At 45.1% G+C, this 27,444-nt stretch overlaps 1 protein-coding gene across 8 annotated transcripts in view; it reads right to left on the bottom strand.

Moving 5' to 3' along the window:
- Positions 1 to 27,444, bottom strand: part of LOC138964957 (plasma membrane calcium-transporting ATPase 2-like) — a 155,305-nt gene that overhangs the window by 82,833 nt on the left and 45,028 nt on the right. For 7 of the 8 annotated variants that reach the window (XM_070337049.1, XM_070337050.1, XM_070337047.1 and 4 more), the window contains one exon: positions 2,493 to 2,690. In XM_070337049.1, the coding sequence (XP_070193150.1) occupies positions 2,493 to 2,658 (166 nt within the window). In that variant the 5' untranslated portion in view covers positions 2,659 to 2,690. Of the gene's footprint in view, positions 1 to 2,492; positions 2,691 to 20,409; positions 21,215 to 27,444 lie in introns of those variants that run through there. The other variant, XM_070337051.1, reaches the window with a different exon arrangement.

Genomic DNA, 27,444 nt, shown 5'->3' with positions numbered 1-27,444 from the left:
AGGCGTCAGTGGACCTTGCTTCCTGTGGCCAGTTTACCATTGTGGCGCCCCACCCCCTTTATGGCTCCCTGGAGACACTGGCATCCTGCAAGCTGTGAAACCTGGGCCAACCCTATGCTAATGTCTTTATTATGGGGGCCAGGAGGCCACCATTTATACGATAGTTTTGATGGGGGCCATGGGCAGCGCCATTTTGTTGTGAAATACGTCATCAGTTTGTGTACACAGGAAGTTGTGACATCCGTCACCCTATGGGAGGGTTGAAGGCAACGTTGTTCATCAGTAGAAAGTTGTGAAATCCGTCACCCTATGGGAGGGGTGAAGGCAAAATTGGTCATCAATGATCGAGTTTGTGTAACACAGGAAGTTGTGAAATACGTCACCCTATGGGAGGTGTAAAGGCAAAATTGTTCAACAAAAACATCATAGGTCGAACTGTGCAGGGTCAACTGCAACAAACTCAAACCATTCATGCTGAACTGCATCTGAGTGACTTATATACCAACATTTTTGGCTCACGTAAGTGTAGCCTATGCGATGCTAACTTTTGTCTGTCTGTGCGTATGTATGTATGTGGTAGAAACTCTAACATTTGAAGACGTCACATTACATTGACGTCACATTATGACGTAAGAGGGTTTGACGTCACGCGAAGGAATTACTGAAAGTCTCGGTCATTGTTTTTTTGAGCGGGCCGAGACTAGTTGGCAGTCGTGTCCCTGTAAGTAGGCTACATGCAGACAGACAGATCTAGATCTAGTGTCTCGCTTTCTTGCACAGTTTCACCTATGCTCTTTCTGTGTGTGTGTGTGTGTGTGTGTGTGTGTGTGTGTGTGTGTGCGTGTGTGTGTGTGTGTGGTGTATGTGTGTGTGTGTGTGTGTGTGTGTGTGTTACTGTTTGTCGATTTCTTACGTGAGCCTTGATGGCTTCGCCTCTTGTTTTGTTTGTTTTTGTGTTAAATTCTTGTTTATTATTATTATTTATTATGAACGTTTTAATGTTTTGTTTTACTCTAACTATTTTGTTTAATGTTTAAAATAAATAAATAATTAATTAATTAATTAACTTTTTTTTTTTTAATCCTAGGCCTGCGGCCAGGGGGGGCGAAGTATACCGGTACCATTAGAGAATCAGACCAAATGAGAATTGAACCATTTGAGAACATCCTTTTTTTTTCAATCACTACGTCGAAGGCCTGCGGCCCGGTGGGGGGGTGGTTCGTTCACATGGTTTGTTTGTTTGTTTGTTTCAGACCCACACCCAAATACACACATTTCACATTTAAACCATTTGTCGGCCCCCTGTTGATATTTATCGACTAAGTTCCTTGTGGACTCTTAGTATGAGGTAACATTAACAGCATTGTCCTCTCTGTCTCTTCAGTCTTTGTAGGACCATTTGGCATTTCAAGAGCTTCATTCAGTCCTCCTCCTACATGTACTTCCAGAGGTCTGTGCATGAGCAAGCCACTTCCCTTAGTTATACAGCTTCTTTATTTCGTTTTATTTTTTATTGCTTTTTTTTTAGTGGTGGTTTGTTTTTCCTTATTCAAATTGTATATCACTGTTTAAAGCAAAACCAAACAAAACAACTCGGCATCTTAAATTTGCGTCAACACATTTCAGAGGGTTTTCCTGTTCTCTTCATCTACCAGGCAACCTTTGGTTGACACAGTGCCACTATGTTTCTGTCCCTTTGGTCTTTAGTTTCAATAGTTGGGGTTGAAAATGATACTTCTCAGTCTTTTTAATATTCTTCCTCTCCCAGTTTAACAGAACATACCTGCCGATGTTAGACCCATTCCATCACCCTTTTCATTCCTTAACTTTGGGCATCCTGACATACCTAATTTTGTGATCGTAGGTCGTCGTCCCCCCCCCCCCCCCCCCCCCCCCCCCAACTTTCCACCTGTTCATACTTTACAAACAATTTTGATTACTTACTCCTCTCCCTCCCAGCTAGTGGTGCTATCAGTACAGAAGCCTTTGATCTTGGCCACATCCAGCCCAACACCCACTAAGTCATTAGCTACTCCACTACCAGACCATTTGCCGCCAACATGGTTAAAACTCCTGAATTCAAAACGTATGCCCCGAAGTGACTGATGCTCTTGATATAGGAGATGAAAGTGTGCTAAATACTCAAGTCGTTACAGCTGATTTACATTCTTCTTTCCCAACAGTGGTGCAACAGGGTCAGGGGCCAGACCTAGGGCATCTTAACTGATTTTAAATGTAACGGTAAAAAGCTATCTTGCAACTTTCTGATATCAGAAACATCAGCTTTTGCCAATACTGTAGATGCATGTCAGTAAGCTCCCAACACCTTACATCCGTCTCAGCAAGCCTCCACCACTGTATCCATCTCTGTAGAGAAGAAAGTTGTGGTTACACAATCACTCCCAATTTTCAGACCTCACATTTTGCAAAGGTAGCATTTGGGGCTTGGCAACAACCGTACATTATGTAGCAAATGTATTTTAAAAGCATACCTTCAGTGGGTGAAGTCTTGAGCTTCTTGCACATCTCCAGAACGCCGCCATACTTGGTTTTGATGAGGTTGAGACCATCCTCTTTGCGATGTTCCATCAACTCCCGCAGCTCGCGCAGGGAGATGCCGAACTCGGTTCCCCCCTGCCTGTCCATGGCTGCTGTCATGCTGCCTCCGTGCTAAACCTCACCACCCTGCCCTGCACACACACAGGAAACAAGACAAGATGTAAGTAAAACAATCAAGTCTACATCTTATTGTATAGCATTGTCTCAAAACGAAAATGATAAGAGTTGTCCGTCCCTGCCATAGCCTGCGGCGCTGTCGGCGGGTAGTTCCGGTTGTTTTGTTTACGTCCAAAATGGCTGAACGAGAGAAGAAGATTAGTGGTGGAGGCAAACGTTACTGTGTCTGCTGTTCAAACTACGCAGGTAAAGAAGCTGAAGGGCGGATTGTGATGCGGTTCCATTTTGCAAACACAAACCGGAACTACCTGCCGTTCCAGGGGCGCAACTCTGTCCGACTATCGCGTTAATTTCGAGACAGTGCTATAGCATTAATGGTGGTATGCATACATGTTCACAGGGGTTGCTTTCAGTGCAAAACGTCACGTAAATATTGCATTTTCTGATTACTGAATACATTTGAGCCATATGGCTGTGTGAATCCGCTTCTCTCCCTATTTCAAAACACCATTGTAGCACCTCTTTTCCTGCTGCAGGGCAGCTGAGAATAGCAGCGAACAAAAAGCACACACCAGCTTGTGTGTGTTTGGGGGTGGAACAAAAACAAACATAAACACAGCAAAACACAAATGACCCCAAAACATGGTACAATGCTAATGCAGTTACCATCCTACTTGAATGTTTATCACCAAACAAACAATATCATGTGCAACATGAAACGCATTTCACATTATTTGTGTAAGTGAGGCCAGCTATCAATTATGCTAACCCCAAACAATTAGCTAATCTTGTTATTGTTTGCAACTGTAAGCAGACGCCCACATGCTAATTTAGGAAGCTTGCTTCCCAACACTATAAATACAATGTGTGTTTGACACTGACAGAGGGAGTTGGGTTGGGTAAGTGGGGTTGGAAAGCAGCAAGTTATAAGTGTACCAAAAAATACAAGACTACCTTTTCTGCACTGGATTGTGATACTACTTCTTCTTCTTCTTCGTTCGTGGGCTGAAACTCCCACGTACACTCGTGATTTTTTTGCACGAGTGGAATTTTACGTGTATGACCGTTTTTTACCCCGCCATTTAGGCAGCCATACGCCGTTTTCGGTGGAAGCATGCTGGGTATTTTCGTGTTTCTATAACCCTGACATGGATTACAGGATCTTTTTTGTGCACACTTGGTCTTGTGCTTGCGTGTACACACGGGGGGTGTTCGAACACCGAGGAGAGTCTGCACACAAAGTTGACTCTGGGAAATAAATCTCTTGCCGAACGTGGGGACGAACTCACGCTGACAGCGGCCAACTGGATACAAATCCAGCGCGCTACCGACTGAGCTACATCCCCGCCCGGATTGTGATACAATACAATAGTACTTTATAATCTCAATCAGAGAAATTCATTCCACACAGCCACATGGGTCACCAGATGAGCAGAACCCCCTGTCATACACAAGGAAAACCTTTACTTTGAAGACCAAGGAACCTAATTCCTGCAGTAATGCCACTACAATGGCAAGTTGAGACTTGAAACACTAGAGAACAAATAATAGTGTACATTCATTGCAGGGTTATATACACTCTCCACAAACAAATAAGTTTCTAATTTACAAATTTGGATGATGTTTTACATTTACAATATCATCTGGGATGAAATTCACATAGTTGTTTCCAACCAATTCCTTACTAAAATACCATTGTGTGTAAACGACACATTGCTCATATGAGAACATGTTTGAGATAAGACAAAAATAAACAACATCCTCTCCTTTCACAACCTGCCCACTGTTGCAGATCTTGTTTGTTTCTCCGCAAAAGGAAAAACCATATAGCATGCATAAACCTGTTTCAGCCCTCGCAATTTAAAAATCAATGCAGCTGCAGGCGTCAACTGCAATTAAACTTTCTGAATAAACAGCGACCATGCAGTTCTTGTAACACGATATTGATTGAGCATCTTTTAACTAAACCTTGTTTGTTTCCGTTTCCAACACACAGGGTGCTGATCAACTGGACAGCTTTTAGTTTTAGCCTCTCCAAACGGTCCATTTTCAGGTCCAGGCTGCTGTATCATCGCCTCTACATTTCTTCATTCAAACGAAGAATTACATGTAGCAAGCTAATGGAAAGACACTTAGTTCTCTTTTGCAAGGGTGGGCTGGGTGGCTATTGAATCACCATAAAGGCAGTGAAACTAAAAACTAAATCTTTTTTGTTCCATTTTACTGTAGTCAACTGGTGCCGCCCAAAATTGCACTAGAAAATGCACTGCATGTAAATTGTTACCCCAATGCAGTCACAAAGGATATTTCCCAAGGGAAATGTGGTTACTAGTGTGCAGGATAACATTCATAGATGCAAATGGTCAACAAAATGTATGCCGATTCGTCCTAGCTTGATACCAAGTAATCCATGATTTGCTGATTTTTCAATTTCAGAACTACTGGGGAAAATAAAACTGCTATTAATGGAAGCAAGAATGGAAATATATACTTCTTTTAAAAAAAAAAAGTAGACTCAAGTGTCTTCAAAGTTTCTTTGTTTAAAAAAAAAATACTTTGGACAGTGCTGTCTTTACAGGGACTGTTGCCAGAGCTAGAACTACTACACAATCCTGAAATTCAAAAGCGAGGAACATTTACAGGCATTTCAGTCCTCATCTCTTTCTTGAAAACACAAATCCAAGCTGCCAAACGAAAATCCTTTGAAATATATGAGCTGTGATAAAACTGGCAAATAACCCTTTCCTGAACATCGCCCCCCCCCCTCCCCTACCTCCACCTGTCCAGGCAAGTTGGTAATACCGCAGCTATGGACAAGAAAAGACCCTCCATCTCCCCACCGCAGCACCCCCCCCCCCCCTCCCCGCCCTTCTTGTCAGAGACTAAGCTAAGCTGAAGGCGGACAATCATCGCAACACATACGCACACACACCAACGAATAACAACGCTCTTTCTCTCTCTCTCCTTCGCAAGGCTGATAGCGAGCTGAGAGTGGAGGGGCGAGCTGAGAGTGGAGGGGAGAGCTTGGCCGAATCGATCGTCGCATCGTGCACCGTCTGACTGGTCGTCACTAAGCAAGTAATGATACACAAGTAGGGATCCTCGGACAATCCTGCCGCGGCTGATGCTCTCAGCACGCCCACGCACACTGCCACTGGCTTCTTTTCATAGATCTATGCGAGAGGGATGTATCCAGACAAGGAAGAAAATAAAACAGAATTTAAAAAACAACAACAAAAAAACAAGAACAAAAAACACACAGAATCATAATCATGGGGGTGTTTGGGCGACTAGTGCATATACACACAAAAACCTGCAGCACTTCGAAAACAAATCAGGCGTTGAAAATATAAGCCCATCTTGACCTAAGCCTGACTGTACTGTTTGTCAACACAGACAACGCAGAGTGCTAAATATATCCGATCAAGTTGAGGGAATCACTTCTTTTAGATAATCGATGAACTTTTTGTGACATCTTTAACGCTCAGTCAACCGCAGTGACTCATTCCAGGGTAATGGAGAGAGAGAGAGAGAGAGAGAGAGAGAGAGAGAGAGAGAGAGAGAGAGAGAGAGAGAGAGAGAGAGAGAGAGAGAGAGAGAGAGAGAGAGAGAGAGAGAGAGAGAGAGAGAGAGAGAGAGAGAGAGAGAGAGAGGAGAGAGAGAGAGAGAGAGAGAAATCAATCCCTCAGTAGTGTATGAGCGACGAAGTCTGATCCGGTCTCACATAAATCTCTTTTCCAAAAGCGCCTTCACAATCCGACCGACCCCCCAGACACAGAAACTGGTGCAACGCAATCCTCCCTCTGACCCAAGACCGTACACCGAAAAAGATGTCTTGGTTGTTCTTGTGTACCGTCTTGTCTTTTGTTCGGACTTTGCATAATCACAGAACTCGTACTCCGTCAGATAAATCAAGCAGCACACTACCCAAACAGAATGCCTAATGACACCATGCAACAACCTGCAAACTTTGTGATGCACTACAGGCCGATTTCTCAGCTAAAATCAATTTAAATGAAAATGAGCTGTCAAGTGAATCATATTCGTCTTCGAGAAAGTGCACGTGGTAAGGCCAATCATGACCACAACCATGGTGTCTCATAACAAAAGTTTGACTTCAAGAAATAAGAAAATGACTCACCACTATTGTGCAATGCAGCCAAGTCTGGGTCTACCACATAAACGTGCGACGCCTTTACAAGATCCTCCATGATAGTGATGGAGAGGAAGACCCTAACACTAAACCGGAAGTCACGACTATACAACAAACCCAAAAGCTAACCCAACAGCACGTTGCGCAAGTTCCCACCCCCACCTTCATCCCCTCAGACTCACAACAAAAACGAACCGACTTTACTGCAACACGAGAAGTACACGACAAAATACCACTGAAGTCCTTCAAAGGAATCGACTGAAAGGAGTACACGCTAAACTCTCACCGTCTGGTTTACATTGTTTGTATCTGATGATCATAAGCCGCATACCGGTGCCTCCTTCTGGTAGGCTGTTTTCAGCCATCTCGCTTTGCAAACGATAGGTTCAACCTAAGATGCCTGCTCTCTCGATCAATAAACAGCTCCGAACACTAACAAAAAGCTTTGGCTGTTATTGTAAACACTCTACCCCCCTCTAGCTTGTCGAACATATCTCGTTGGCTTCGTACAAACATAATCACACGTGGCATAGTCACGATCCATGCACTCACACGAAAGCACAAACAGTATGACAGGGTTCTGGTGTGGGTTTCATTGTGGGGAAAACGAGGATGGGGATGATTGGGGATGAGGAATGGAGAAAAAGGGTGGCGCTGCAGCAACGGCTCATGCAGACGATCGGTGTTCTTTTTAGTCGCCCTCGGAAAAAGCTGGCATTAATAATGGCACAATGCGCTTTCATATATATGGCGTCTGGTCGATTTATTGACGGCCACTTCACTCACGCCACTGCCAACACGGACTCTCCCCCCCCCCCCCCCCACTTCTGACCCTCTTTTCTATCCCACCGACCTTTACATTTTCCCCTGCCACAGATCAATGACCGTTTTGGAAACTGCTGCCCACAAGTTCGATCCGATGCGTAGCCAGCAGGATTATAGCACACACACACACACACCACGATGATCGGGGTTGGTGGGACCGAAACATCTTCATCGACACAAAGACGATGTCTGTCCAAGCAGCACTTCGAGAAGTTAAAACTCATCGAGCTTCCTTATAAGTTTAAAACTTATTCTCTCTCTCTCTCTCTCTCTCTCTGTCTCTGTCTCTGTCTCTCTCTCTCTCTCTCTCTCGCTCTCTCTCTCTCTCTCTCGATCTCTCTCTCACTCTCTCTCTCTCTCTCGCTCTCTCTCTCACTCTCTCTCTCTCTCTCTCTCTCTCTCTCTCTCTCTCTCTCTAACAGAACATCAGTGCGCATTTGAAATACAGGAAACATGTTTCATACATCCATGCCAGCATCGACAGATCTGTTTTAAGAAGCCACCTCCACTACGCATGACAAACTATGACTGATATGTGAACACGCAGAAGCTCTTCCCTCCCTCCAACCCCACTCACACTATCAACATCAACACAGAAAGCAGAATCTATATTTTCCCGTGTCTGCATCCAACTGTCCGAGCACATGCCTCAGTTGTTTTTTTCTTTCCCAAAAGTATCCAGACGGACAGAAAATATATCCATCACTCGAGCATCGTTTACAAATAATGTTACCCTGCAAACAGACTGTCGCAAATGTTTAATACCGAAGGTAACAATTGCCAGCATTAGCATTTGATTAGAGCATGTGCAGGCTTCAGTGCCAAATTAGCGAGTCTGCCAAGAACGGAGCTCAAATGGCAGCCGATAGTATCATAGGGCAACAGCGCTAAAGACTTTATTCTCGGTTTGTTTGTTCGTTCATGGGCTGAAACTCCCACGGCTTTTACGGGTATGACCGTTTTTACCCCGCCATTTAGGCAGCCATACGCCGCTTTCGGAGGAAGCATGCTGGGTATTTTCGTGTTTCTATAACCCACCGAACTCTGACATGGATTACAGGATCTTTTTTGTGCGCACTTGGTCTTGTGCTTGCGTGTACACACGGGGGTGTTCGGACACCGAGGAGAGTCTGCACACAAAGTTGACTCTGAGAAATAAATCTCTCGCCGAACGTGGGGACGAACTCACGCTGACAGCGGCCAACTGGATACAAATCCAGCGCGCTACCGACTGAGCTACATCCCCGCCCCCTTTCCTTCTCGGTGAAATTAGCAGGTCGCAGTCAAACATGAACATACAGCATCCTTTATCACCTAAGCAAGCGGTTCTCCCCTACCCTTTTCCGGCCCCTGAGCCCCCCCCTCCCCCTCTTTCTCTCTGTAAAAATAATATGAGTGCGTGACAGGCACAGTGTCTTCTGGTCATTGTAGTGCATGTCAGACCACGCCCTGTTCAGACTGCTGACGCTGACCACGGTAGACTGTCGATCAATACATACGAGGAACACGTAAGGCAAAGTTTTGATCGTAATGATTTCTCCAGCAAGTTTCTTTGAGGTTCTTTAGAAGACTGCAGGGATTACCACATAAGGCCAAAAAAATTTTTTGTCTGTTTAGGGTAACCCGACCGACCCTATCGATTTGGCGCCGACCCAAAAACTTTTTTTTGATTTCAAAAAAAAAAAGATAAAAAAAAGGTAAAAATGCTAAAAAGAGACATTTGGCGTTTCTTTCTCTCCCTTTCTCTCTGTTTTATTTATACGTTAGTTTTGAAACATGTATTCATCAAATATAAGTGAATGTTCAGCCAACATAGCATTTACCAAAAAAAAAAAAAAAAAAAAAAAAAAAAAAAAAAACTACCTACCTACCGACCCTACTTTTTTTGGTCATGTTACCCTAAACAGACAAATTTTTTTTTTGGCCTAAACGTCAGTTCTGTCTCTAAAACGCACTGCGACCCTTTTCCCCTCGTCTTCTACAACACTCATAGATTTCCCGCTGAAGTTTTACATCGATTGTAACAACTCCGTTTGCAAACGAAAACGGGCAAAAATGTCATGACCCTCGACTCATTCCATGTTCAAAATGTAGCTTTACGGACGCACGTGCAAGCACCGTGTGACAGGTTTCGCCAGTGGAAAAAGAAAACAGGCAAAGTTTATGCACCTGTTATGGAGACGCCCGATTTCTGCAAAAACTCGACCTGCAGAACTGGCATACCTTTTTTTCCCTTCTCTTTTCCATACCTGACGGGGTTCCATCGCAAGCGCGCGAGCTGTCCTGTCGCTCTTAGCAGTTTTGAGCGCTTTGCAGATATCTATATGAGGCTGTAAACAGCGTGTGCATCACATGGAGACTTGTACTGATTGATTAAACAGGGACACTTTGTGCTCACACCGTGTGTATGTGTATGTTTGTGTGCCCACGCCAAGGAATGTGATGTTCGGGCAAGTGCACGTACCTGGTTCAGCATTCGTTCGGAAGGGTTGGTTCTACGCTTTCCTACCACATAAAAGTGAGGGAGAGCAGGCGAGAAAAATTACAAAAGATGTGGGTTTTTTTCCAGGACACTGCAAACGTTAAAACAAAAATCCAACAACCTTAGGTATGTGCAGGGAAGCAGAAAGATGCCCCGAATAACGGCGAACCCTGAGTAAGGACGAAAGACGGAAAAGCTCTTTCTGGCATCCCAGCTCTCGTGTGTCATTACTGCCATTGACAGTAACCACGTGATCCAACCAAGCATTCCTTTACCAAGACTGACTGACGATAGAATGACTGAATTTTTCCTTTTCCTTTATCATCATTACGCAACTAACGATATGCTAACAGAACCAGGCCACACGAACCGTTCCCTGCAGACAATCATCACCAGCAGCACGGTAATTATGCAGATTACAATCAAGCAGAACAAAACAAGCAAGTAGCCGAGGGTGCAATTATGCAGATGATGGTGTAGCAGAACAAAACAAGGCACAGTAACTGCGGGCAGAGAAGGGCGGGCACCTGCTGTGCCGAGCCTGACTGACTCAGATCATTGACCTGGACTAATTCCCACCTCTGATCGCTTGCACGCGCCGCATGTTGCTCGCCAAGCCAAAGATCGAGCTGCAACGGCAAGAATTGTAGACAGTTTCCATCCACAACCTGTTACTTCAACGGTAACGCTACGTTAGTGCCGTTAGTGTGTACATTACTCAAGCCCACCATGAATCATAACAGGCCGTCGTTCGAATACTCGCTGGATCCTTTCCGCTGACGTCAACAGTCGGAATTGGTTTTAAACCCTGTACTGTATAGCTCTAACACAAAACATTGTTATTTTTGTTAGTCGTCTCGCTCAGTGGGAAGGAATTGCATTAGTACCTGTTACATGGCGTGGATTAACCTTGTTCCCTTTGCGGCAATGGACCAGCACGGTACGAAAATAGCATGAAAAACCTCGTCAAATGGTAAGGAGATTACCGTAAGACAGCAAACAAAACATACCCACAGACACACTTGGCAGAACATTTCGAAGCGAACAGCGAGAGTACAAGGAACAGCATTATGACGAGTTAGCCCTTGAAACGCTGACGCTTCAGATTTCGCCGCGTCAGACCCACTTCTCTATCGATTGCACCCGAGTCTTTAAATGGCAACGCACCGACTCGCCCAGCTCCTTAATTAAGCCCATCAGCCTGTTACATTGCTGGGATGAAGTGAATTCTAAAGTCAGACGGCAGAACTTATTGAGGCATAATGCCGAACACGGCGAAATTCCTCCCCAAAGCACACCCGCGACTACTGCAAGCGTGATTTGCAAGAACTGAGCGAAATATTCTTGGGATTATCATTTCCTCCCAAAACTAAAACCTATCCGTGTCCCTTGTCGTTTTTCCCCTTCTCTTTGTTTGAAAACATCTAGCATTTTCTGGCGAATGAAGCTAAAACCGAACAGCCTGCACGCACTCACGAGATGCGATGCAGCAAGCTGTTGTTTCTACGGGGTTTTTTTTGTACCGTTGCCGATGCGGCTATCGTCTGCTGACAACAAAAGCAGCAAATATGCCTACACTGCTCGTGCCAGTACTTCTTTGCAACGAGCTAACTTCCATTTCACCTGTTCAAAGTCGTGTGTGGCCTCAAAACAAAGGCATTTGCTGCAGTGTGCATCACACAGGATACTGAATGCCTACAAAAAAATGATCAAGAATGCACGTGAAATGGGTTGCTGAAGAACAACTGCAAGAGAGCACCTACGATAAGAGTTTGTCCAAGCTTAAAACAGACCCCATGCAGTGTAGCGCCTGTGCCGAACAACTGTACACATGCCACATTCCAACCAGCACAAAGCAGCTGATGACAGTAGGCCACTTAGTCCCTCCATCGAAATTCGATCTCTCCTGACAGCACCTGCCGCTGCTGTACAAAAACGTCTTAGAAGCTTTGGCCGTACCCAGTAGCCTCCGCGCATTCACCTCACAGTCGTGGATACGTATTGGGCAGAAACGTGGTCAAGTCAAGAAATCGATGACCATCTCCTGATGCCCTCTTACCAGCTACGTCGCACGACCCTCTTCATCTCCCTTCAGTCTCTCCATTCGTCTTAAAAATAGGCTAGATCTCGTTTCATGTCCTCTCAGATCCTTCCCTTCCCCTATTCGGTAGCACCCCCCCCCCCTCTCTCTCTCTCTCTCAATCTCTCTGACTGTCCGTCTCTATCCAAAAATTACCTTTTCAGTTACACGTTCAACTGAAATAGCTTGCAATCAATCAAGTCTATCGTTCGCTTGTGATTTAATAAACCTCACTGTTCAAAAATAAATTGTCCTCTGTGGTTCAAGATCACGATCGGGAAAATGCTGCTGTTGTTCCGTTTCGATTTGTGTTGTTTTGGGAATTGTGCCAACAGCATGCACGTGGAAGAGTCCTATATATATCTATATATACGTTATAATACGAGGACATAACACTTGAAACTGAAACACTGGTCACACAAATCAAGTGCGAAATAATGAATTGTGTATTATACTAATTTCGTCTTAAAGTGTAAATCAAATGACAGCAGCTGCGATACGCATGCTCGCATGGCCTACACTGATATAGTGTGGTTATATATACATTATTGTTTAATCCCTCCCTGATCCACAGAGTAGAAGATATTTATTTGCACTGACGCACGAAGCTGGAAAAACACGTTTTCTTGTTGGGCATCTTTCCGTGTAGCAGGTTCTTCGTAATATGTATAAACAAAAACAAAAAACACACACACAAAAAAGGGAAGAAGGCAATTACACGGTACGATTACGCAACGTAAGACGGGTTAACAAGGTAAACAAGGTAGACAACATACCCTTACCCCTTCCCTTCTTCCATTGAATAGCTTCACCTTTCTCCTAGACCCACTAATGAGTTCAAACCAGGAAATCGGCCGGGTGATCTGGCTAGAAGGCATAGTTGCATACTGCTTCATCTCCACTTCACACTTGATCGCTTCGGCTGGAGCGGCGTAGCCAACCATGCAGAAGAACACCCTCATTTACGATGTGAGGAGTTCACAAGCTATGTCCTTCAAAGAAATTCTGACGACCTTGGCAAACGGAACCCCCATTTGGCTTCGATCTAATCCTCACACCGACGCTCGGCGGTCGCGGAGCTAACAGCGCGGCTCCAATCTTTGGTGATGAACTTCTATTTCCATCCTGCCTGTAATTCCAGGACACGTCCAAACACACCACAAACTTTCCTCCCAGGAGACTGGATCACAAACTGTCAAACATAAAGAAGATGAGAAGGAATACAGGAGTGTTAGGTGTTAGGGGTTATGGGAGTTGGGTGGGGTTGGTGAAAATGGTTTCAGGAAGTAGGGCAAATTGTAGACAGAACTTACAACTTCAATAATTATATTTGGATGTGCTTGTGCCGCTGCTCTTTCCTAAAAACAATCTTAATCGGGTGGGTTGCGTACGCGCGCGTGCGCGTATGTGTGCGTGTGTGCAGACACACCGGTTTTCCCAGACGAAGTTTGCCACACACACAAATCTCTCCAAGTTCAATTTTTAGCTCCAGCGCCCAGCCAACGATACGAAACGTCCGATTCCTAGTTCTTACTTTGACCTCATCCTGTTTGGCAGAATCCTGAATTTTCTAGACCGATGCGCAGTTAGTACATAACATTACTGCGGGCTCATTAAGCGGGCTCACGCCACGGCTTATCACGGCATTGCCTCTCAACCTTTTTCTCGCCCGCTCCCCATCTGCTTAGCTCAGATCAATGAAGAGACCGAAAGGCTGCTAGCGACCGCACGAAACTGTACATGGCAGCCTCAGCACAGGAGGGAACAGCAGGCAACAATGCGCAAGGCTGGGCGACGTCTTGGAGCTGGGGTGTAGCTCCATAATTACAGGGACTAATCTCTGCAAATAGCAGACAAGGTAAAAAGAGCTACTAGTCGCTGATGGCCGCGGGGCTGAAATAAATTGGAGGACGCCGGTCGAAGCCTGGCAGATTGGAACCGTCATCCCAAAAATGCCTGAAGACAAGCGTCAACTTCACTGAGGTTCCCTGAAGACATGCAGCACGATGCTGTCCCGTTGTTGCAAAGAAAGCGCCGCTTAAAGTTATCGTTGAGCGACAGTAATTGGTTGAACTCCACAGCAGCATATTGACGTTGCCCGTGTAAAAGGATGGGTATCTATTTTGGACAAGACACACTAACTAACCCAAAAACAGCTATAGTTGTACGTAGCATCTGAATAATTCGAAGACAAAAGGTCGTTGTAGTTCGAACAATCCAGGACAATCCTCACTATCCGGTTCTAAACAGACACACTCTTTTCTTCTTCGTTCCACACTGCCCCATCCCCTTTTTTTTCTCTCCTTTTTCTAACGCACCATGAGCTCCAACGGTAGTAACGGCATGATATAAGGTATCAGCGGCAGCAAGCAAACTCAATCAACGGTTTCGATCACCTATCGATCAGAAACCCAAGGCAGCTTAGAGAGAGAGGGAGAGGGAGAGAGAGAGAGGGGGAGAGAGAGAGAGAGAGAGGGAGAGGGAGAGGGAGAGAGGGAGAGGGAGAGGGAGAGAGGGAGAGGGAGAGAGAGAGAGAGAGTGGGGGGGGGGGGGGGGGGGGGGGGGGGGGGGGGGGGGGGGGGGGGGGGGGCGGGGAAGAGGAGGGGGGTCAAGAGAAAAGGCAGTAAATTACATCTGTCCCAAACTTGCCAGCGCCTGTTCGCCAACCCAATGAGCGGTCACATTGGTCTTGACGCAACCGCTGAGCGTCTGCACGATTGCTCCTACCACTACCAGTTTCCAGGTTACTACCCCCACCAACCCCATCCCGACCCCTTTTTCTTCGATCAATGTGTCCATCCCCTCCCTCACGCCTTTCAAAATCGAAAAAAACAACCACTGGGAGGGCGTGTTGGTGCTAGTTTTGCTGAGCTAAACATTTTAACTGAGTGCAGTGCATGAAGCCATCAAAAGGCTGATCGACTTGGCACGGTGCTCTTAAACTTATCGCCCTTTTCGACAGCGAGATGCAACCCATTGTTTGTGTGTTTCTACATGTCAACAAGTTTGTACTAAAGACCGAGCTTTATAATCACCGTTATGTAATCGACGAGCGGCATCAAATCACGACTTTGACAGAAGTAAGGAATATGAATGCATAAAAGACCTTGCATGCTCTCTGTTGTCACGTCTTCGTGGAACTCCCCACAGTCACGACGAAATAATCCCTCGGGTCCAGAAAGACACAACTGATGATGGAATCCTATGAACAAAAGGTTGTAGGGGAAATGAACATGCCTGATATAGAAACAATGCCGGGTACCTCTGTACCCAGGGTAACCGCACGCTGACAAGATTCAGATCAGCCTTCACTCTGCACCACTTGTGTCAACATCTCCAGCTGCCGAGCGATGGCCTGTCTGGTGCAGCAGAGAAGAGTCAAGGAAACTACACGCAGGCAAAGACGCTGACCGGTGAGAAGACAATACCTGACGGCAGACCTGGGCCAGGTGTGCGCGCTACCTGCTTCGTGCTATCTTACATACACTCGGCATCACAGACCCGCCATTTCAAGCCCAACATCTCTACCTGGTAGACGTTCCAGAATCCTCTGGAGTCCACCTGTGTATGTTCTGCGCCGCGTTATTGAGCGGTTAGAGCTCGGGCGGGGGAGAGGGAGTAGTGAAAAGCGGCATGAAGAGTAAGAAAAGGTGAAGAACTGGTGGCGTGAGAAGGAACATTGGGAAGAAATGCGCACCTGTAGAAATGCATGGGATAGGATAACCTTGGAGAAAGCTTCTTATAGATTCCACCTTCCTTCCTGACACAAGCCTTCATCCTTTACCATTATTACTGTAATCATGCAGGGGGGGGGGGGGGGGGAGGCGCGAGAGAGAGAGGGGTGCGGGTCAGGCTTAATAAGTAACACATCTGTGTAGTTATATGAGAAACATATAGCAATAATGTGGTACTTAAAATGTGAAACGAAGGAAATCTACAAGTTCAACCAATCTCAGTACTGCATGTAGAGCATACAAATCGCTTAATACATCTTGTGCTCTCTCTCTCTCTCTCTCTCTCTCTCTCTCTCTCTCTCTCCTCTCTCTCTCTATCTCTCTCTCTCTCTCTCTCTCTCTCTCTCTCTCTCTCTCTCTCTCTCTCTCTCTCTCTCTCTCTCTCCTGGTGGTAAACGACTTGTCCTCAAGCGGAAGCCAACATCTTCTTTAACAATTCTTGACTAAAACGCCGCACACAAGCCCATAATGGCCACTAATCCATCATTCAACCGCAAAGGGACGGACAAGTAATAGCTCTAAAAGGCATTGACAACTGTAGATGGCGAATGCCACAGAATGCCATTGTCAGAAGTCGACTTCAGCTTCAGTCCACAAGCAGTCGGCACGGCAGCGAACCGTTCGAGTAAAACGGGACTGATCAATACTAACGGGAGGACGATCGTGCTGAGTCAGCAGTTGTAAACGTTTTTCCCTTTCCACCGCTACAAAAAAGTATATTTAGCACACTGTCACTGGTAGAAAGAGAGTGGCGGGGAGTGGAGAGGGGGGACTGAGGGGGTTGGGTGAGTAGAATTGGTAACCGACTTTTTCAACATGCAGTGAATTATTTACCGTTGGTTTAAGCGTGTTTTTATTAATTTCTTGTATACATGTTATATACAGTAGCAACATTAAGAACGTTAACAAGCAGACTGCTTATGGACACGTTATTTACCGTTGTTCTTCAGTCTCTGTTTGCTTTACTCTGACAAGAAGCGACCGGTGCCAAGTGCCAACAGACAACGGCGTGCGTCGGTTGCGTATACACGTATGCTGATTTACAGGCAAGGGTCGGCGACAGCTTTGTCTGCTCTGCCGACTTTTTCTCCCCTCCGACGCACAAAACGTAGCAAGATAGAGAGACATTCTGTGGCAAAGTATCCGCAGAACGTTATGTTCTTGCCTTGTTTCGCCAAAGCGTCTGGAACCAGAGGTATACAGAATGTGGGGATCCTGTTCCGCGGCAATTTCCTGTCGAAGTAAACAATCTCTGGAAATCTGCAGGTGAAGCCCTCTTCTAGGAGCATCTTTCCTACACAATTTCCGCATTGAATGACAAACACTCTGTTTATTCTGTCAAAGACGCCGTAGTAAGGGAATGATAATATATTTTCTGCGGAAAGAAAAAGAAGTACCAAACTAAAAAACATCTGTCGCTTTAACAGGGCAGATATATTAAAACATTATTCGAAACAGCACCATGCTTATTATCTACAGAACCTAACAGAACAAAATCCTTTCTGCTTACTGCCTCAAACCAACAGAAATACACACTGCAACACAAAAAAGGACCAAAATAAAAAGCATAAACATAAAACAACTATGAAAAACGACACAAATGCGTCACTTTGAACTCATCATAAGGGCATGACACGAACATTCAGAACCAATAACAGGAACAGTGTAGCAATCTTCCGACACCTGCGCCAGGCTAGCTAAAATAAGACACAGGACATGCAATCACTTGCTTTTGACGAGATGAAGTATCAAACCGAAAAACGTCACCTGTCCTTTAAAGGCTGCCATATTCGTAGCGTTCATTAATTAATTCATATTGTTTACATGGGCCAATAATGTTATAAAACTGTACCTAAGGGGATATAATAACGATTGGCTGTAGCTTTCGAACACAGAAAAAATTATTTCCGTATTGCAAAGTGGTGTTGATAGTGTCGAATGTAAACAGAACAGTCTCAAACGCCATCTTTGGTTTACGAAACGTTACGAAGTGACGTCAACGGTCTAAATATAGCCCAAGTCCTGGAGAACTGTTGCTAAACAATGCAATAAAGAATTAATTATTTCTCGTAAGTGGTAATAAGGACTTCAAACCTAAAACTTTGCAGGAAGCTTAATTTATACACCCCCGCAACGATGGGAAAAGCCCTGGAAGTAATTAAACTAATTAAATAGGACTATGTCAGTCTTTAAACAATACCAAATTACCATCCAACACTGCCACTGTATTCTGACCTGATGACAGAACATTTTTGCCGAAAAAGGACACAGATGACCTTTTTGGTACTCGGACAAAAATAACTAATCAAAGCTGCCTGTACAGCGATCGAATAACAGAAAAACGGAATCACAATCGTTACCTGGGCGAGGGTTTCTATGACGGCTTACTAGCGCCAAAACTAAAAATTAGTAATTAACCCGTGAAAGTTACTAATTTTCACGAGAAAATTACAATTCTGACGGGAAAATTACTAATTTTCACGTGTTAATTACTAATTTTCTAGTGTTAATAACTAATTTTCAAGTGTTAATGTCTAATTTTCAGTTTTGGCTCGCTTCCTGACGGCTTACTAGTGCCAAAACTAAAAATTAGTAATTTTCACGCGTTAATTACTAATTTTCTTGTACCTCGTGACTGTGGGGGCTCAATGCGCATGCGCGACTGTTTCACCTGCCAGAGCAAAACATCCTTCGATTCGAAACTTTTCTGGTCCATAGTTCTTTAATTAGATGTAAATTAGCACTAAGAGCTGAGCGCATGTGTAGATAACCGTGACATACAACTGTCTGTCCGAAAACTTGTTGAATAACGAATTCCATCGAAAGATATTTGTGAAAGTGTGTGAGTCTCGATGAAGAGATCCGTCTGCTAGTCGTCGGACCTTTTGCACATGTCCGACCGGCCGCCATTTTTCCTCTCTCGGTTCGAACATTTTCGGATCGATTGTCCTTCCCTAATACACTTTTAAGCAAATGTATGAGTGTGGTAGTGGAAACAAATATGAAGTACAGCTGTCTGCCTGACAACTTGTCGAATAAGGAATTATATTGAAAGATATCTGTGAAAGTGTGAGACCACAGCCGATCAAAAGTCCGTCTGCTACGAACAGCTTCGTTTCGAAAGTTTTCAGGGTCGATTATTCTTTTCTAAGATACCCAAAACAACGTTTAGGATAGCGCTATTGCAGAAAACAGTGACATGCATCTTCCCGTCGAATTACTTGCTCGATAAGGCCTTCTATTAAAAGATATTTTAGAAATAGTATGAGAGTGATGTTTGCCGGGCGTTAAAGCCTCTCAGTGCGGACTCTTAAAATCCGACTACTGTGACCGAAAACGAGGCAAAAATGAAAATTAGTAATTAACACTGTTAATTACTAATTTTCACGTGAAAACGATAACCCTAGGTTTTGGCACAAGTAAGCCGTCATAGGTTTCAGCTCCCGGCTTGTCAAGCTGAACTCAATCCGAAACTAGAGTCTGTGTTTGGAAGATTTATTGTTGAGACTATAGGCTGTGTGTGTGTGTGTGTGTGTGGGGGGGGGGTTGATTGGATCGCCTGACATGATGCTACCCTGGAAAGAAGGGGGAGAAATCGGCTGCCGGAATCAAGACAACTTCTATTTCAAGCGTTGACAGAAAATAGCTCTGAAACCCAACACCCGTGACGTCAAGTCTCCGACGTCGTCAGCCTAAGTTTTTCCTCATTCTTCACTGTCTCCCAGCCTACGGCATTTTAACACATTTTTTAACTGTTTTAACACAGTGTTAAGCCTTTAACTTATTTTTATGTTTTTATTCATAGTCAATATGTCAAGCGCGGAGAGCATAGAATAGATTACTGTGGTTCGCGCTATAATTATAAGCTATCATTATTATTATTATCATTATTATTAGTAGTAGTATTCAAAACACGTTTGAAAACTGTTACGGCCACTTCAATCTCCGTTTAAAGGTAAAAGTATTGCTGAAGCAATCGAACACAGCGTACATTTTAAGCGAAAAATCAATACAGACGTCGAGGGAGAAAACTCGCGTGTGGAAGAGATCACGATATTTCAGGAACAGATTCGTGGGGGATTTCGCTCTGGGGGCCGTGTGGGAGGAAAATCACCGGCGGATACGTAAAACGCGTTCTACTTATCTATAGCTATTTCTGCTATCTCTAATCACACAAACCCGATGACCTCACCACCCAATCCATGTGCACCAAAAACCTCCAAGAGCCACAATCATGTCTAAAGTATAACGCAGGGTAACTGGGGAAAGCACGTGAAACGAGCTGTACATCATACATCGACCCCAACGGCTAAGTTCACCCTGTCTAACACGAAACACGACAGTTACGACAACAAAACAATGAACACTGAGGCGAACAAACAACAGCACGAGTACAAAAGACGAAAAGGGAAACGGCAGAAGGAGGAGGAGGAGAAGAAGCGCAAAAGGTTGTCGTTACCTCGTTCCGAACGGCGGGCCGCTTTACTCCAAAAAGGGCACACGCTCAAGGTCAGACGTACGGTCTCACCGCCACCATGACAGGAGGCGAGGGAGAGAGTGAGGGGGGCGAACACACCAGCAAACACACCGACCAACACAACGGTAACAAAAAGAAGCCGAGTCAGCAGCGAACTGCGGTTACAAGTGTGGCCGAGAGAGCACAGCCGGCGAGAAGGAGAGGCGAGAGCGAAGAGGCCGCCATACACAACAATGTACAGCCGGTCTTCTTTCTGTCTAATGTAGAACTGGCTTGCCGTAATACCGTGTAGCAAAGCGAAGCGACGAAGATGATTTAGAAGCAGTTATGAATTCCAGAGTACAGGCACTAGCACACCACCGCCACTTACTCTACCATACCATGAGGTAACAACAGGGGAAGGCGGGGGCAAGAGGAAGAAAGGGGGGCGAACCAGAAGCGGCACACGTGTTGCATATGCTGACTGACTAGCGCACAGCCATCAGAAGAGACACGGGGTACAACGGGGCTGCTGGTGCTGGCGATGATGATGGTGGTGGTGGTGGCATCAAGCCATGCCTCAGTGCACACATAGGCCGCGGACCGACTGATCTGGCACAAATCCTGATGTTACTCCCGCAAAGCTACACACCTACCCCGACTACAATGCCAGACTGCAACATCTCTTTCTTTTGAAACTCTCTCCCTCTCTCTTTCTTCCCTCTCCGGTTTCTCTCGGCACACGTCTGACTACATAGAAGAGAAGAGACTAGCATCCCTGTGAAAAAGCAGTGCCCGTCTCCCAGGCAGGCAACTACAGACTACACACAGCACGGCACGACGCGGCACCAGTCGGCTGCTGCTGCCGTTGGATGCGGCAAGCCCTCGTTTTCATTCCAGTCTGCACAAATCAATGGTAAGTAGCTGCTGCCGCGGATGTAGCAGTGGTGGCGGTGGCACGGACAACGATGGCGAATGATGTAGTGACCACTGACGCGGTGTGACTGACCTGCGAAACCACGGTCACACCCTCCCACTTTCCTTTTAATTCTTTAAAGAGTTCGTCGAACGTGAAACACGTGAAAACAGGTTTAACTGAGAGAAAACAACATACTAGAACTGATCACATACTTGTTCCATTCTAATTGAGGATTAAACCAAAGTCCCGCTTCATCAACTTTGACAGTGTTTCGTGTGTGCGTGTGTGTGCCGATGTGTGTGTGTGTGTGTGTGTTATTGTGTGTGTATTACTCCCCCCCCCCCCCTCTCGTCAACGAGCAGAATAAAACTTATCCATGGTAAAGTTGCCGTTCACCTGTCATGCCGAGCTTTAGCATTTAAACACACAAGTATCTTCACAGTCATCAAAAGCAATAAGACAACCGAAACCACAATGAGAAAAGACCAGGCAATACTCGTCAAGGCAATAAAGCTGATCTCATGTGAGCAAAGTATCTATCAGAAACTAATTTTATGGTCGATCAGAAAATGGACACACAGGAAGGACTGCTTCGATGACCATCGGGTGACAATGACACATCCATCATTGGTCACTTGGCAGCAACACACTGCCGCCAGCCAAAAAGCACCCTAGTTTACGTTAAACGTACTCCGATACTTCAGGGTGGGAAAATAATCTCCCTTGGAGTACTCAGTAGTTTCCTAAATTGAATCAAAAAGAAAGCTAATCATGACATGCCCCACACTACATACAACCCCTAATTGGATGAAGGTGCAGCATCACGTTGGTGTAACCCAGTCCAACCGATAACGGACAGAAATCAATGTAAAGGTTTACCTAAATACCATGAACGTTCAAAACATTTGGCGTCACCAAATGCTGAGACCAAAAGTCAAAACTTATCATAACGAACATAAAGTTTGCTGGGCCCGGCTTAGTCGCACTGCAGAACATAGCCATTGTTTCCGACAGTCTATAGCTGCAGGCGGCTCTGCGTGCGAGATACTATTGTCGAAGCTCTCGTAACCCACCATAACATTAATTATGTCCCCCTCAACCCGCCTCACCTCTCCCTCACGAAACCGGGATCCTAGCTTTGGGACAGAATCGTCCAAAAACAGCGGTACTACTTGTCTCCAAAAAAACCCGAAAACCTTATTAGAAATAAGAAAATTAGTCCTTAGATCGTGTTTTGTTACATAATTGTTTGCAATCATGACTTATATTTGCAACTTTCACAGTTCATGGCTTTATTTTCGTGTTTGTGCGAGGATTTACGAAGGAGCGGAAGCACTAATCACATGACGTCACCAATACTTGTGATTCCGAGTAACAAGAGTTACCTCCCTTGCATAGAAATTGCTGCATCGATTTCGTCGATAATCCGGCTCTCAACACAAATATAATGGTGCATGTAGCATGAATCAGGCTTACTTTTCACAGGCATGTCCAATACTTCACTTTGAAGATAGATTTAGTTAGTCTAGATAAGGTTTTCAGGGGTTTTCTGAGGTTTTCGGGGTTTTCGGAGGTTTTCGGAGACAAGTAGTACCCCATAAACAGTGGGCCTGATAATCCAGGCAACGCGTTCATATCCCAATAGACCCTACCGGTATTCCAAGCTCTCGTAAGCTCTCGCAAACTTCAGAGTATAGCAAAGCATGTAGTACAGCGATCTCGCGCGAGCTGCGAAAGCCGAGGTTCGAAGTTCTCGCGACGTTCAAAGCATAACAAAGAACGTGTCTCGCGAGAGCTGCTCAGATACCGAAAAGGTATATTTCCGACGAACACTCGCGACCAACAATTAACGTTGCCACATGGCGAATGATGGGCGATTTGGGTGTCGCAATGACCATACAAAGTGCAAATGACCCGCGGACAGTGGAATTGCGGTCACTGCACGGTGTCCAGGCAGAGGGAGGGCCGTCCATGTGTATGCATGTGGGCTCCATGGTGGTGTTCAATAAATTAGGTTCTCATTCCCCTGGCAGCGTCCATTCCTATGTGCGATAGGTACTATACACTTTCATCAGTGACACCCAAGTACTCACCTGGGACTTGGCTTTCATTGCTTGCCGCGGCGAGGACATTTTCGGTTGGATTTTTTTTTTTTTTTTTTTTTTTTTTTGTGGGGGGGGGGGGGGGGGGGGATACCGATCTGTACAATCTGAATATGTCGCATAAACGCGCACATGCAAGGTTATGACAGCAGTTTCTCCGACTGCTTAGCGTGAATCGTGGTTTAACAAAAATGACCTGTCGAGCCGAAGCGATTTTGTTACAGGTGAGAATTTCAAATCTCAATTCAGAAGAGCAATTAATTTCACCTGAATGTTTCTCTGGTGGTGACGTTTGCCAACATAAAACAGAAGCCAGAAGAAACAAATGTACAACGACCTCAGTACACGGAGTTGCAGCCAGCAAAGCCGGATAAACAGGCTGTATTATATCGTTCTCTGCACGCTGTGCAACACGCACGGTCTGTGAAGCATAGCATACATTCCACGACTGACACAGGTGCACAAGCTGACAAACAGCTTGCCTCACATACACTTGGCTGCTCTTGGCTTTACCTGCTTACCTGGCTGCTCTTTGCATACATTGCTTACCTTTTTTTTTGAACCATAAAACCCTCCTCCTCAACGACCACCACCCCTCCCCCCGACCGCGTCCTCCAACCCACGTGCTTTCAAATCTGTGTTACGTCTGTTTTGTCTCCATATCCCATCCTGCATCTTTCAAGCACGAAAGCCGCCTCCTCTAAAAATTCTTATCTTGGATACTAGCAGAGTGACTAGAGAGAGAGAGAGAGAGATAGAGAGAGAGAGAGAGAGAGAGAGAGAGAGAGAGAGAGAATGAGGGGAGAGAGAGAGAGAATGGGGGGGGGGGGGGGGGGGCTGAGGTAACAAAGAAAAATTGGCGCAACAGGATCTCGATGAGAAATGCAGACAATGGCAACATTTCCAAACTGCAGTGTACCAGAACAGTTCTGAACATCTACACGAATTTCTTCCCGTAAATATATACACTTATACAACTTATTAGCATTATTGTTGACGTTATTAGCATTATTTTGGACCTTGACAGTACATGTACATGTACACGACGTTTTCTATGCAGACCACACTTCATTTAAGCATAGCTTGTTGTGTGGTCCAAAGTTTATCTTTTGTATTATACTCCACCCTATGTAATCTAAACAAGAAGAGCAAACGCTCGATCGAGTCACTTTCGCAGTTCTGAATATTATATGAGGCATCAGATGGACAGGAAGAAATTGCTATTCACAACACAATGAGTCACGTTCACATAAAATTTGAGCCCGGTCACTTTTATAGTTTCCGAGAAAAGCCCAACGTTAAGTTGTGTGTTGCCGAACAGAAAAGGCTAGTTATCTCCCTTGTTTTTCTGATAACGTTCGTAAAAGGCTACAGATGTAAATACTTTGATGTAAAGAATAATCCTACAAAGTTTCAATCACATCCGATGAACTTTGTCAAAGATATAAAATGTCTAATTTTTCCTTTGACGCTGACCTGTGACCTTGAAAAAGGTCAAAGGTCAACGAAACCATCGTTAAAGTGTAGAGGTCATTGGAGGTCACGACTAAACAAAATATGAGCCCGATCGCTTTGATAGTTTCCGAGAAAAGTCCAACGTTAAGGTGGTGTCTACGGACGGCCGGCCGGACAGACTAACACTGACCGATTACATAGAGTCACTTTTTCTCAAGTGACTCAATAAAACCATTTTTAAACACAACTTAAATGAAGAAGAGTACATACAAATCCTCTGAATTTACTTCTTTGAGTTAATACTAATATAGTATACAGACACGCAGAAAACGTGTTCGGTAGAAAGAAAAGAAGACGGGGGAGAGCTTGGGGTGAAGCGCAGGGAAAGGGTACAAAACAAAGTGGGAAAATGAAATGCCGAGAGTTGCAGCAGAGGACTTGGGTCCCCTGAGAGGACCGGGTTCAACAATCTGTCAGGAAATGAATCAGCCTGTTTCCATCACACGGCGATCCACGGTCTCTCTGCGCTACTACCCTTACCACAGACGGGAAGCAGTTTCTAGAAAACGGGAGGCAGAAAATTTCTGCTAAATCTGCTGTTTTTTTCTAGCTATACAACTATTTCCTTCAATACTTTGCTCACAGATAGTAGAGGTACTGAAGCAACCAGACACGCAGGCACACGCACGTGTGAACGCGCACTAAAGTAAAACAGAGCGGTATGGTGGGAGGGAAAGGTGTAGGAGTTGATAATGTCCTTATTTCGGCACTAAAGAACTGCCGATTTAGTAAAACACAGTGCTATTGTTGGAACAGTACTTCTGACGTGTTATGCCACAATGGGGTCGGGCCGTGCCACTGCCAATATTTGGACAATCTTTTGAGAAAAGGAATCGGAAGAGTGTTTGTGTATGTTAGAGTAAGAGAGCATAATATGCGAGTGTTAGAACTGTCGTAAGTCAGTCAGCAAGGAAAGAAGTGAGTCTGGTGGACCGTGGGTATAGAGAGGGGAACGAACAGAATAAGACAGAATGAGATCAGGAACCGTGGGCTGTTATAATACAGAGGAAGCACAAACGCTTTTGTTGAAAAAATCATCAGCTGTGCTCTGTATTAACGATGTAGGTCTTCTAAAAGGTTTGGGAGCATGTGAATGAAGTTCGACAGCAAGGATTATCAACAAAGCATCATCAAGTATAATATAATCTAGTATCGTGTCTTCGGTCTTCGAGGATGCTCAGAAGAAATGTGCTTAGTCGAAAGCACGAATAAACGACCGATAAGATAGGGGCATACAAATGATGGACTATAAAAAATAAAAAAAATACGACTCGAGCGTGAAGTGGTTACGAAGCACAATTTTACGTTATGATCATAATGGAGGCACATTTTACGTTATGATGAATCGATAAAAATGACACAGAGACAAAACCAACAAACCACTAGCACAGAACTGACTTCCATCGGCGTGACGCTGCCTTTGCGTTAACACTTTCTACCCCACCTATGTTGACCAAGTTTTTTTTTAGCCGAGACCAGCTGTGCTGCAGCAGGCCACTCAGAATTGTAGTAACTGTGTAGCAACACACTGGAATGCAGGCGTTAGATTGACGTTACAGGAAACGTGACTGTGTGTACGGATATATCCGAAACAGGTCAGATAGAGCCATATGAGCTGGTACGGATATATCCGTACCTGGGAGACAATGAGTTAACATGGTTTTACTGACACAACACCAAGAACAACAACCACACATTCTGACAAAATAAAAGGATGGAAAAAAGCACAGGCACACCGATGAAAAAGCAACCATACCCACACCTTGCCAGTGGTATGAGGTGGGATGGGATGGACACGGGTGAAATTAACAGATCAAACTGTCAAAATTCTCATTGGGGAAACAATGACAGTGGGGGCGTAAAAGTGATCAAGTTGAAAAAACCACGGTCAGGGACGGCCAAAACTGCCGCAGCTTCGGCTTTCAAGAGCAACAGGTTGCTTCGTCTTGATGGAAAAATCAATCCGCGTTGGAAGAGAAGGGTCCAAAGATGTCATTATTCGGCAAGGCCCAGAGGGGTCAAAAGCTCTGAGGATGCTGCAGACAAATCCACGGCGAAGCAAGATCGATGCACCCCCCCTCCCGAGTCGGCCACAACACACCCCTTTGATTCAAAACTGTTCCCACTTCGCAGTGCTCTCGCTGAGAAAGAGACAATGTCAGACAGACGAGACAGGCAGTGACTGAGACCAAGACACAAAGAGACAAATCCTTAATATCTCAACTCCCCCCCCAAAAAGGGTAGATCGAGGTAGGAGAGGGAATGGGCAACAACAGGTCTTTGTTTCTAAATCGTCCAGGCTTGTTCTGGTTTTGGGAACGAAAAGACCTCAGACAGAGATGGTGAGAAAGACAATGAGCGACAGACACATGCGGAGATCAAAAGATGAGAGAGAGAGAGAGAGAGAGAGAGAGAGAGAGAGAGAGAGAGAGAGAGAGAGAGAGAGAGAGAGAGAGAGAGAGAGAGAGAGAGAGAGAGAGAGAGAGAGAGAAAGAGAGAGAG

The sequence above is a fragment of the Littorina saxatilis genome, linkage group LG4, assembly GCF_037325665.1.
Source record: "Littorina saxatilis isolate snail1 linkage group LG4, US_GU_Lsax_2.0, whole genome shotgun sequence".
Classification (NCBI taxonomy): domain Eukaryota; kingdom Metazoa; phylum Mollusca; class Gastropoda; order Littorinimorpha; family Littorinidae; genus Littorina; species Littorina saxatilis.
The sequence above is the reverse complement of the archived record's forward strand: the minus strand, read 5'-3'. Positions and strand labels throughout refer to the sequence as shown.